The sequence below is a fragment of the Neovison vison genome, chromosome 6 (genome assembly GCF_020171115.1).
Source record: "Neovison vison isolate M4711 chromosome 6, ASM_NN_V1, whole genome shotgun sequence".
In the NCBI taxonomy this organism is placed as follows: Eukaryota; Metazoa; Chordata; class Mammalia; order Carnivora; family Mustelidae; genus Neogale; species Neogale vison.
The window spans coordinates 205,813,031-205,826,520 of NC_058096.1; the positions used below are offsets into that span (position 1 = coordinate 205,813,031).

At 38.5% G+C, this 13,490-nt stretch overlaps 1 protein-coding gene and 1 non-coding gene across 2 annotated transcripts in view; one reads left to right on the forward strand and one right to left on the reverse strand.

The window, feature by feature from the left end:
- Positions 1-12,037, reverse strand: part of IHO1 (interactor of HORMAD1 1) — a 27,913-nt gene extending 15,876 nt beyond the window's left edge. The window contains exons 1-3 of the mRNA XM_044253577.1: positions 11,982-12,037; positions 8,061-8,232; positions 6,008-6,171 (exon numbers count right to left, since the gene is read on the reverse strand). Coding sequence (XP_044109512.1) covers positions 6,008-6,171; positions 8,061-8,232; positions 11,982-12,037 — 392 coding nt within the window. The remainder of the gene's footprint in view (positions 1-6,007; positions 6,172-8,060; positions 8,233-11,981) is intronic.
- Positions 5,534-5,640, forward strand: LOC122910957. The gene has a single exon (XR_006385309.1). It is a non-coding gene; the product is annotated as a U6 spliceosomal RNA (small nuclear RNA).
- Positions 12,038-13,490: the final 1,453 nt, after the last annotated feature.

The following is a 13,490-nucleotide window of genomic DNA, read 5'->3' on the forward strand; positions in this document are numbered from 1 at the left end:
ATGCCTGGGTGGCTCAGTTGGTTAGTCCACTGCCTTCGGCTCAGGTCATGATCCCAAGGTCCTGGGATCGAGTGTCACATGGGGCTCCTTGCTCAGCCAGGAGTCTGCTTTTCCCTCTGCCTTCTCTGCCTGCCTCTCCCCCTGCGTGTGGTCTCTCTCTCTCTCCCTCTCTCTCTGACAAAAAATAAATAAAATCTTAAAAAAAAAAAAAGAAAATCATAAAATACAGTACTGTGCTATAAAAATTCACATGTAGGTAGAACTGTACAGTTCAAACTGTGCTGTTCAAAGGTCAATTGTATTTGTCTTTCTGTGTCTGACTTAATTTAGCCTAACATCCTCCAGGTTCATCTATGTTGTCACAAGTGACAGAATTTCCTTGTTTTTTAAGGCTGAAGACTATTCCATCGTATATATACCTCATTTTCTTTATTCACTCGTTGATGGATACTTAGGTTACCTCCATGTCTTGGTTATTATAAAGAATGCTGCAATGAATATGGTAATGCAGGTATCTCTTTGAGATCCTGATTTCAATTCCTTTGAATATAGAAGTGGGGTTGCACCAATTTACATTCCCACCAGCAGCATGTGAGGGTTCCCTTTTCTCCACATTCTAACCAACACCTAGTTGTGTTTTTTTAGTAATGGCCATTCTGATATAAGATATTTCATTGTGGTTTTGATTTGCATTTCTCTGATGTCTAGTGATCTTAAGCACCTTTTTCATATACTTGTTGGCCATTAGTATGTTTTCTTTGCATATATGTATATTCAGTTTCTTTGTCCTTAATTACTTAGCCAAATTAAGGCTAATTAATAGCCCTAACTGGGCTATTTGTTTTACACTATTGAGCTGTAGGAGCTCCTTATATATTTATTAACCCTTTATTAGATATATGGTTTGTAAATCTTTTTACCATTCTGTAGGCTGCCTTTTTATTTTGTTGATTGCTTCCTTTTCTGTGCAGAAATTTTTAGTTTGATGTTATCCCACCTACCTATTTTTGGTTTTGCTGCCTGTGCTTTTGATGTCATATCCAAGAAATCATGGTCAATGCTAATGTCAAGAAGATTTTAACTATATATTATTTTTTCTTCTAGGAGTTCTACAGTTTCAAGTCTTATGTTTAAGTCTTTAATCCATTTTGAATTGATTTTTATGTATGGTATATGATAAGGATCCCTTTTCATTATTTTCCTATGGAGCCAGTTTTTCCAACACCATTTATTGAAAAGATTAACCTTTTCCATTGTGTATTTGTGGTACTCTTTCATACTATGTAAAATAGTTAAAACATAAACCCCTGAAAAATCCATGATAGAGTACAATGCAACCATTAGAAATTATTTTGTATATGGAATAAAACATAATCATTAAAGATTATTAAATCTAAAAAGAAGATTAAAAAATAGTCCATAGGAGGGGCACCTGGGTGGCTCAGTCGTTAAGTGTCTGCCTTCGGCTGGGGTCATGATCCCAGGGTCTTGGGATTAAGCCCTGCATCTGGCTCCTTGCTCAGCAGGGAGCCTGCTTCTCCCTCTCCCGCTCCCCATGCTTGTGTTCCCTTTCTTGCTGTGTCTCTCTCTGTCAAATAAATAAATAAAATCTTTTTTTTTAAAAAGTCCATAGGAAACAATACATTTTTATTTTTAAAAATAGAGCACCATTATATAAACCATTGCTAATGGAGGTTCACAGAGTAAACTGATTCAAGAGGCACACTTCAGGATCTGACAGACCCAAGATCTCTGCCCAAAACTCCCATTCAGTTTACATGTGCCCCTTTGGGTGGAGTCTTTCCTGATGTCCCCAGTCAGAGCTGGGAGCCTGTCCTCGGTTTCCAAAGCATTTGGAAGCAACATCTACTATACCATTTACAACTTTGTACTTAGAGTGGAAAGTCCAGAGTCTTTATTTTAGGCTGGTTTGTATCTGACCCTCTTTTCTTCTTAAGTAGTTCTTCAGGTTAGCAGTCTTAGGAGGGAAGCAGAGCATCTTTCTTCTGCTAGAGGTTGAGAGTGCCAGAGGAGCTGCTTTCTTAGCTTCTCCTGAACTGGCCCTTTCCCTGACACATAACTTGTCAGACTAGGAGTCAGGAGAAAAAAAACAGTGAGTTCTCTCTCTAGTTGCTGTGGCTCCAGTAGAAGGAATATAGACCTCTAGGAGAATGGTAAAAGGGTGCAGGGAGGGTCTACTATCCTCTGGGCACGGGTTAGTGGGCAGCAGAATTTGTAGTGGACTAATTTTGTGGCTGGGTTTGGAGAATTCTCCACGATGGGTAGCACTTAGCAATAGCAAGACTGTTGCAAAAACATAAAAGGGGCCTCATTTTCTTCCTTGGAAATCAGAATCCTGATTTTTTTTTCCCTGGATGCACTGCCATCCGGATAGATGACATTCCCAGACTCCCCTGATTTAGCCAGTGTGAGGTATAAGGAGTGTCGCATGTAACTTCAAGAAGAGTCCTAAATGGAAAGGAAAATACCTTTTCTTCTTTCCTTCATCCATCATTTGTCTGGAACTCTGACAACAGCTGGAACTCCAGCAGCCACCAAGTACTGCGAGGACAGGGGTCACACCTTAGAGATGCGAGACCAGAGTACTGAAAGGAGCCAAATCCTTGAGAACCATGAAGCCACCATTGTAGTCCTGGACTACATACTTCAGGATGATTTTTGCATTTATAAACATCTATCTTTTTAAATCTTTGTTATTAAGAGTGTGTACATATGTTAGAAACAGTTGAAAATAATCCTAGCTAATAAATGAGCCACCCAATATCTTTTATTCTCTTTTTAAATTTTAGTTGACACTCATAAACCATATAATATCTTTTAATTACTTTTTTTTAAGATTTTTTTTAGATTTTATTTATTTATTTGACAGAGAGAGATCACAAGTAGGCAGAGAGGCAGGCAGAGAGAGAGAGAGAGAGGGAAGCAGGCTCCTCGCTGAGCAGAGAGCCCGACATGGGACTCGATCCCAGGACCCTGAGATCATGACCTGAGCCGAAGGCAGCTGCTCAACCCACTGAATCATCCAGGTGCCCCACTTTTAATTACTTTTTAACATTAAAAAGTTTTAAGTTAAAATTTGTACGTATGTTTTTGTAAGTAAAAATTGTGTATGTATGTACACAATTCTGAGTTTGGTTTTTTTTTTAAGATTTTTTTTTTAAAAGATTTTATTTATTTATTTGACAGAGAGAGATCACAAGTAGGCAGAGAGGCAGGCAGAGAGAGAGAGAGAGGAGGAAGCAGGCCCCTACTGAGCAGAGGGCCCGATGCGGGACTTGATCCCAGGACCCTGTGATCAGGACCTGAGCTGAAGGCAGAGGCTTTAACCCACTGAGCCACCCACTGAGCCACCCAGATGACCCCACAATTCTGAGTTTTGACACAAATTCAGGATTCATGTAACCATTACCACAATAAGGAGGGCAGTATTCAAAGAAAATCTTCATGCTGCCCCTTTGTGGTGAAGTCCAGCCTACATCCTTAACCCCGTAATTACTGATCTATTCACTATCTCTATAGTTTTGTCTTTCTCAGAATGTCATGTAAATGGAGTCATATAGCATATAACTTTTGGATTTGTTTTTTTCACTCAGCACAGTGTCTTTGAGACTCACCCACGTAGTTGTATATCAGTAGCTCATTATTTTTTACTGCTGAGTAGTGTTCTGTTGTATGGGCATACCATGGTTTGTTAATTCATTTATTTATTTAAGGACATACATGTTGTGTCCAGTTTTTGGTGATTACGAACAAAGTTGCTATAAACATTTTTGTACAGGCTTTTGTGTAGATATAAGTTTTCATTTACCTAGGGTAAATGCTTAGTAGTGGAATTACAGAGACATATAGTAAATTATGTTTACTTTTCTTTTTTTAAGATTTTTATTTATTTAATGGGGCTCCTGGGTGGCTTAGTGGGTTAAAGCCTCTGCCTTCAGCTCAGTTCATGATCCCAGGGTCCTGGGATCGAGCCTTGCATCCGACTCTCTGCTAAGCAGGGAGCCTGCTTCCCTTCCTCTCTCTCTGCCTGCCTCTCTGCCTACTTGTGATCTCTGTCTGCCAAATAAATAAATAAAATCTTTTTTAAAATATTGGGGTTTTTTTTTGCTAGAATATATTAAAATTATGATTTTTTGTGCCTATCATATAAGTCAATATCTTAAGCTTGAGGTTTTTTTTTTTTAAAGATTTTATTTATTTATTTGACAGAGAAAGGGAGATCACAAGTAGGCAGAGAGTCAGGCAGAGAGAGAGGAGGAAGCAGGCTCCCCGCTGAGCAGAGAGCCCGATGTGGGGCCCGATCTCAGGACCCTGAGATCATGACCCGAGCTGAAGGCAGCAGCTCAATCCACTGAGCCACCCAGGCGCCCTTAAGGTTGAGTTTTTTTAATGGAGAGAGATTCTTCAGAGTCCTCATTTTTCTATTTAAGTGCTACATATTTTTGCTATCTTGTAAATAATTGTTAACAGAAACTCATTTCACTACAAAAAAAAAGTAAATGATATAGGAAGAGAGAGAAAGGAAGGAAGGAAGAAAATGTTGAAATTTGGCATTTCAAAAAAAATTTTTAGCTGCAGAAATCTTTTCTCTTTTCTTTCTTTCTTTTTTTTTTTTTTTTAAGTAATCACTATACCCAGCGTGGGGCTCAAACTCACAACCCTGAGATGAAGGGTTGCATGCTCTACCAAGAGAGTCAGCCAGCCTGACCTGCTGCAGAAATCTTGATCAAACAAAATATTATCCCATGTCCAGAGAACAAAAAATTTAACATTGATCTAACTGAAGGAGTAAGAAGGTAAGTACTCTGTAGCCCCCTAATAGCCATGAGGGGCCTCTGAGAAACTGGTAGGGTCCTAGAGCCTGGATTCCTAGGGGAAAGAAGTCTCTCAGTGTCCGGGACATGTTTATTTACCAACAGAAACAAACACTTCAAATAGAGCATTTTGCTTTTCTCCCTAAAGGAAGACAGGTATTCAAGAGAAAGGATACTTAGTCTAAGAATCCCTAAAGAAATTCTGGCTTTTCAACATGAAAGTACTATTGGTAACACTAAGTGATACATCTTCACTGTCACAGAAATAATAAAGTATATCTCTGCTTCAGTGTTTTGATTTCCATGATACCTAAAGACGTTCCCTGATAATTTACTACCCAGAAATGAACAACTTAATTTCCTCAGTGACTTCAGCTTATTTATTTATGAATTAGTTTAGGAGCCCTAATTTATCTCATGTATTTGCTAAGGTAAATAAATGAATATAAAACTAACAAATAAGACTGTGCATAAAATTTAGGGTATATCTTAAAAAATACCAACATTTTGGGGCATCTGCCTGGCTCAGTCAGTGGAGCATGTGACATATGACTCTTAATCTCGGGGTTATGGGTTTAAGCCCCACGCTGGGTGTAGAGATTACTTAAAAATAATATCTTAAAAAAAAAAAAACACACTTCAAAGTGAGAAAATCAACCTGAATAGCTTGAATCAGCTTTTTAAAGAATTCATGTGCTGTGCTCACTTCGGCAGCACATATACTAAAATTGGAACCATACGGAGAAGATTAGCATAGCCCCTGCACAAGGATGACACGCAAATTTGTGAAGCATTACATATTTTAAAAAGAAAAAGAATTCGTGTACTATATTCTTAACACTAAAACAACTGTTATCTAATTTCCTAACTCTGGTGATCTGAAAAGAAAACAATTAAAAGGCAGAATTTTGACAAAATAAACATAACATTACTTGACTATTGTATTTCTCTAGGAAGTCCTTTAGCTTACTTTTTCAGAGGGCCAGAACTATGGCAGCCAAATTCAAATCTGCCACAAGTCTCACTGACAAGTAAATAAATAAAGAGTAATTATTAGATGAGCTATAAAGACAAGAGTGTTATCATGATGAAATAGAATTATTTGACTATTAATATTCTATTTTCTGTTTCCCTCAAAAGAGATGTCTCATCCACTTGAAAGGTTTGCATACCTGTCACATTTGTCTTTTGCCCTTTTCTTTTTCTCTTCAAACTGTTCCAACAGGCCCTTTGATTTTCCAACTGACAAAGGTGGAGGAAATAAGCCTCTATCGTTTGCATCTGCTCCAAACAGCGGGGGTTTTGTCTGGTACTTTGTGAAAATACTAGGTTCACTCTGTTAAATGAAAAAAAAAATCACAGCATTTCACATGTGAAAATATTTATAGCATTCATTATTTTCTACACAATGTAGTCACATTTAAGTATAAACCACAATACTAAAAAACAAAATGGCATGTAGTATTTCCTTTTTATTTAATATATATTAGAAAATTACATTAAAATAAAGCAACTCTTTTTATTAATAAGGTTTCTGCCTTACCAGCCCAAAAATACCAAAAATATCAGCTGCGGGAGCCTGGGTAGCTTAGTCAGTTAAGCGTCTGCCTTTGGCTTAGGTCATGATCTCAGGGCCCTGGGATTGAGTCCCATATCATATCTGGCTCCCTGCTCAGCTAGAGTCTGCTTCTCCTCTCTCCCTCTGCCTGCCATTCCCCCTGCTTGTGTTCGCTCTCTCTCAAATAAACAAATAAAATCTTAAAAAAGTAGGGGCACCTGGGTGGCTCAGTGGGTTAAGCCTCTACCTTTGGCTCAGGTCATGATCTCAGGGTCCTGGGATCGAGCCCTACATCGGGCTCTCTGCTCAGAAGGGAGCCTGCTTCTCCCTCTCTCTCTGCCTTCCTCTCTGCCTACTTGTGATCTCTGTCTGCCAAATAAATAAATAAAATCTTTTAAAAAAAAAAGTATATAGGATGCCTGGCTGACTTAAGTCAGTAGAGCACATGACTCTTAATCTCAAGGTCATGAGTTCAAGCCCCATGTTGGGTATGGAGCCAACTTAAAAAAAAATAAAAATAAAAATAAAGTATCAGCTAAAATGGCTTAAAATCAGCTGTACAAATTTGAAGGCAATATCAGAATTCTTTATGCTATCTCTGAGATGATATGTTAAAGTTTATATAATAAGTTTAATTCAATTACTAGTTGAACTAGACTTGCTGGTAAGTTTGACATGGACTAGACAGTAGGCATGCTGGCATGTGGCGAGTCATTTTCTGCATTCTTAGGCAAAAATTACTCTGAAGCATTCAGGGAATACATTTCCTCCTTCATATCACTGGGTACCAATATTTTTACTGAAATACTTATCTGAGAGAATACCCTATTATCTTAAAGCACTGACCTCATCTTATCCATGGAGTCTCTATTTGATTCAGTTAAGTCTATATATAAAGTTAAATCTAGTTTTAGACAAAAATCAATAAATATATAAAAATATTTCTGACCCGGGGCGCCTGGGTGGCTCAGTGGGTTAAGCCTCTGCCTTCGGCTCAGGTCATGATCTCAGGGTCCTGGGATTGAGCCCCACATCGGGCTCTCTGCTCAGCAGGGAGTCTGCTTCCCTCTCTCTCTCTGCCTGCCTCTCTGCCTACTTGTGATCTCTCTGTCAAATGAATAAAATCTTAAAAAAAATTATTCTGACCCATGAAAGAAGACACGTTGGTCTCAAAAAATTGAGGACTCAGGAGACTCTGTTCTTGATTCTGGCCCTTTTCCATTAACTAAGTCCTCAGAATCCTCATGTCCCTCTTCAAGGAGATAATGTAGCATAGTAGACTAAAATCCACAAAGCACCTAAAGTTTCTTAGAAAAAATGTCCACTTAAAATAAAATTTATGTTACTTTATTCCCATTTTTCTAAAGCTCTTATCTCTTATGAAATTTTCATAAATAATAGTATGACTTAGAAAATGTCAAGCAAGATTTCGCTCTCCCTGAGGGTCAAGGTACTGGCAATATTCTATAATATATGTATTTTTTCCATTTTAGACTACCAAGTCTATCAGACTACTGAGTTACCAATGAAGTATAAATCCATTTAGAAGAGTAAACCTTAGAAATGTATAATTCTAAAATATAATCCAACATAATAAGTCTTCTTTATAGCTTATCTCCATGATGACTATGAAATTTGTGCAGAGAAATTCTGGAAATGAGACTCACGTCCAGAGAATTCTGTTGTGATTGTTTTGGATGTCTCACGTGGACACCATCCAAGGGTGCTGACAGAGTCTCTGAACTTTCTGGACAGAACTGGGATCCAAAGAGGAACTGGGAGTCACTGAGACTGGAGTAATCAGCCTGATTATTATTCCAGCTAGATGACTTAGTGGTCCTGAAATTAAGCAAGAAAAGAGAAGTATATCAAGTGGATAAACATTCTGAACAAATGAAATAATAATTCACAGCTATTCATTTCAGAATATTCTGGGGAGAGTACTAGTTTGTTCTGACCTCCTCGCCCCCTGAACACTCTCAGTATTACCTATAAAGAATCATAAACAAATTCTGAAAGCCAGGCATTTTCATTACAGCAATTCGAGACTAATCAGATGGAAATTCAGACATTAAGGACTGACACCATGATTCCTTATACAACAGCACTGTGGGCTATAACACCACCTTTTGGGGGATCAAAGTTCCTAAAATCTTTAGGGATTAAAAGAACATTATCTTTTAAAAAGTTGAATCTGGGGGGTGCTTGGGTGGCTCAGTCAGGTGGGCATCCAACTCTTGATATCAGCTCAGGTCATGATCTCAGGGTCATGGAATCGAGCCCTATGTAGGGCTCTGTGCTGGGCATAGAGCCTGCTTGGGATTCTCTCCTTCTGCCCCTTCTTCCCACCCCCCATTCTCTCACTTACTATCTCTAAAAAAGAAAGCTGAATCTGTTAATTACTAAGGGAATAGATAAAAATATGGTATATGCATATAACTGATGCATTAGTCAGAAGCAGTAAAGTAGATTTACATATAACCACATGAATAAATCTCAAAAAATTTAGTGCATAAAAAGTAAAAATTGAATGAACTCTGTATCATTTATATAACTTTTTATTCTTAAAGATTTTATTTATTTATTTGACAGACATAGATCACAAGTAGGCAGGGAGGCAGACAGAGAGAGAGAGAAGCAGGCTCTCCACTGAGCAGAGAGCCCGATGTGGGGCTCCATCCCAGGACCCTGGGATCATGACCTGAGCCAAAGGCAGAGGCTTTAACCCACTGAGCCACCCAGGCACCCCTAACCTTTTTTTAGAATACAAAGAACCCAGTGTTTTTTAATGAACAAGAAATCTGAACATTTCAGTAAACAAATATAAGACTAGCCAATATACAATAAATCATTAGCTATTAGTACTATTTTTAGTATTTTTCAGCTGTATTAAAAGAGATCATTTTATTTAATTTTTTTTCAGTGTTCCAAGATTCATTGTTTATGCACGACACCCAGTGCTCCATGCAATATATAACCTTTAAATCTACATCATACCACACCAAACAAGTATATAAGTGTGTGTGTAGAAGGTGAATTGGAACTCCCATTACTCTCCTAGAATGTGCCTACAGAGAAGAAAGGGAACAGGATTATAGGGAGAGTAGGAGTCATAATACAAAAAACACAAGACACCTTAGTTACAGACTGAATGTTTGTGTTCTCCAAAAATTCCTATGTTGGGCACCTGGGTGGCTCAGTGGGTTAAGCTGCTGCCTTTGGCTCGGCTCATGGTCTCGGGGTCCTGGGATCAAGTCCCACATCGGGCTCTTTGCTCGGCGGGGAGCCTGCTTCTCTCTCGCGCTCTCTCTCTCCCTCTCTGCCTGCCTCTCTATCTACTTGTGATATCTCTCTGTCAAATAAATAAAATCTTTAAAAAAAAATTCCTATGTTGAAGTCCTAATCCCTAACATGACAGTGTTTGGAAATGGGGCCTTTAGGAGGTAATTAGGGTTAAACAAGGTCCTGAGGGGGGAGTCTTCTTGACGGGATTAAGGTTCTTACAAGTAGAAACACTAGAGAGTTTGCCCTCTTCCTTTTTTTCTCCTCCACGTGAGGACACAGAGAGAAGACAGTTGTCAGCAATCCAGGAAGGGAGCCCTCACCAGAAATGATCCAGCTGGCATATGATTCTAGGACTTCCAATCTCCAAAACTGAGAAAATAAAATTTCTATTGTTGAAGCCATCCAATTTAGGGTACTTTGTTTTGGCAACCCAGCAGACTAATTTAGGCCTCACCCAGGCTGAAGAATACGATCAACTCAGATTTGTGCACAGAAGGATCCATTAAACATTGTTTTTGAAACAAGGTGGTGTTCCCTTTCACACCTTTAGTGTCTTATTCTTGTACTTCCAGCTGTGGACTTCCAACTTGCTTCCCATGGATATCTACACCAATCTTTGTTAAAGGGAGAGTGATACGGATAATGATACAATCACACTTCAACACAGTGTACTGAGTCTATATCAGAGACAGCATAAAAGCAGGCAGACAAGTAAAATACAGTCTTCAAGTTTTTATTTCAAAGAGATCTCAGTAAGAATTTGTTACTTAATGCTGTTGTGTGACCTGAAAAAAACACCCTTTTCATTACAACATACAAACACAAATCATTCCTTGTTTAAAAAGCTAAAGCTAGGGGCGCCTGGGTGGCTCAGTGGGTTGGGGCCTCTGCCTTTGCTCAGGTCATGATCGCAGGGTCCTGGGATGGAGCCCTGCATCGGGCTCTCTGCTCAGCATGGAGCCTGCTTCCTCCTCTCTCTGCCTGCCTCTCTGCCTACTTGTGATCTATGTCTGTCAAATAAATAAATAGAATCTTTAAAAAAAGCTAAAGCTAGGGTCACCTGGGTGCTCACTTGGTTAAGTATCTAACTCTTGACTTTGGCTCAGGTCATAATCTCAGAGTGGTAAGACTGAGCCCTGAGTTGGGGCTCTGCTCTGGGCATAGAGCCCACTTAAGATTCTTGATTCTCTCTCTCCCTCTCCCTCTGCCCCTCCTCCTGTCCTTGCTCTCACTGACCCCCCAAGAAATAAATAAGCCAAATCTAAAATAATTTGATAGCATATAACTACATATCCTAAGCCAAAGGAACCATCATATATTGATGCAAGACAAAAAGAAACTCTAATAGTTCAGCACAGGAAAGAGCAATTACTTCACTGATGGAACCATTTTCTAAGATTAGCTAAGGTAATGGGTTGCACACATATATTATAATATGGGTTGCATAATCATTGCTCAAAATAGCTTAAATAGCTCTCTGTGACTCTCCTCTTAGGTCAAGGAGAATAATTAGCTGGACTGGAAAAAAAAAACTGTGAGCTTATAGAAATATGTAGGATTTGTATCTTAAAGCTATGATCTAGAATTTAACAAAGATTTTCCTTACTCTGTATCAACTGTAAGCATTTTTTTTCTTTTTAAGAAGTAAAAAGCACAGAGCTCTAGGTTTTTATTGAATTAATAACTGTCTTCAGGAAGGTGTTAGGAAGAAAATAAACTATCCAATAATAAAACATACCAAAAGCAATTAGAAATCCCTTAATAAATATATACTACTTCTGGGGCACATTCACCAAGTTAGCAATGGCAGGCCCACTGCATGGCTGGCAGACACAAATGTAAATACTTCAGTGGAGTAGTGGAAGGGGCAATATCTCAGTGAGCCTTGTCAATAGCTGGCTCTTAACTCCAGGACCTACATATGGTACCACACAATGTAATACGTACCTCAACATTGTCTTGATTTTGCTCCCTGCTGTTTCAATGTAATTGCTCCAACCAAAGTGAGTTTCTAGATGTTGGGCCGTGTCTAATTCTCACAGGCCCCATAGTCTCTAGGCCCAGTGCAGGACACAGAGCCGCTGCTCAATTAACACACATAGTTGACTTTACATTGTTTTTATAATCAGAAAATTAGAAAAAGGAAAAAGACAAGGATGGGAGAGCAGTGAAAGGAAGGGAGGAGAAGGGGAAGAAGCTATAGAAGTAACTCAGTTACTAATTAATAGGTAGGGAAGGGTTTTCTATGAAAACAATACAACTGTAAGATCCTCAGTATCAGAGTATATAACCCGAAAACTTACCCAGAGCCTGAGGGAATACTGAGCATCTCTTTGATATTCCAGACATTAAAATTCATTTCTTATGGTTAACCCTATTAAAAAGAGAGGAATATTAATTTAAAAGTTTAAGATAGTGTAACTTTCCCCCAAAGATTACTTTACTGGTAACAACTATATGTAGATAAGGACATTTCAGCAACTATATTCCCATCCATTTAGTGAAAGCTCCCATTATGTGTGTCAGAAACAGGTATTTTCAGGGCACCTGGCTGGCTCAGTCAGTGGAGCGTGTAACTCTTGATCTTGGGGGTTATGAGTTTGAGCCCTGTGTTGGGTGTACAGATTACTTAAAAATAAAATCTTTAAAAAAAGAAAATATGTATTTTCTGTTATTAAATTGCATACAAACCCCCTCCTTCTTAACACCAGGGAGAGCCTAGTCATCTATGAAACAGTAAATTTGCATTCCATCTTGTTCTCTTGTCCTTTTCTCTTGCCATCCTATTCTATTAATACTCTGCTTTTAGGAAAAGACCAATAGACTTTATTTTTCATTGCCTGATACAATGAATGACTCAATCTATAACCTCTCCCAAAAAGACTAGTTCTCCCCAGATCAGAGGATATGGGAATGCCAAGAGTACTGCAGAATTTGGGCAATAAAGAAGCTTGATGAAGAGTGAGTGCTTTGGGCAAAGTGTTTTCCCACACCTCTTATGAGCATACCTCTTTTTGCCTACTGTGCTCATTGCCAACCCAACACATTCATTATTCATTATACATTCATTATTATGATCATAGAGCCTGGATTTAATGAAACAAGCCCAATTTCTAAATTTTGTTTCCCTGTTGTCACAGACATTCATAATTATCAGATTATATAATACCACTGAGAGCATCAGAAAATGAATCCCACACAAACGGTAGGCATATGTGACCAACATCAAATACTGTCCCAACAGAGATCAAGATAAACTGAAACACAAGTTCTGAATAAATATGGACATTTTAGTACATTTTTCATAAAATTTAACCTTGTTTAGATAAATCTGTTATGTTGAAGTTTTCTAATTTTTTAGAAAAAATAGATGGAGTGTTTATAACCACTTGTTTTGCAAGAATATTAAGCATAGATCACAGGGATCAAGGGGTGAAAGGTATTATCATTTACATAACCCTCCTATGTGTTGGGCACAGTGCTAGATATGTTGCAGGATACAAGGTCAATGATTTTGTGAGGCAGGTGTTGCTATCCTCTGTAAGGACGCACATGGACTAAATAATTAGTTCAAGTTCTATTCAGATTTGGAGGCAAATATGTTCTATACTATGTCAACCCATTACCAAAGGCCATGCATGCTGTATTCTCATTTCTCAACACTGGTTCTATCTTAAATACATTCTAGAACCAAGAAACTTTGTGTTTCTCCCTTTATGAGCAGCTTGGTAATGACTTGAAAGGATATGACTTTAGAGGAACAAGATCAAGGTTCAGATCCTGACACCTGCCTTTATACTGTGAACTTGGGC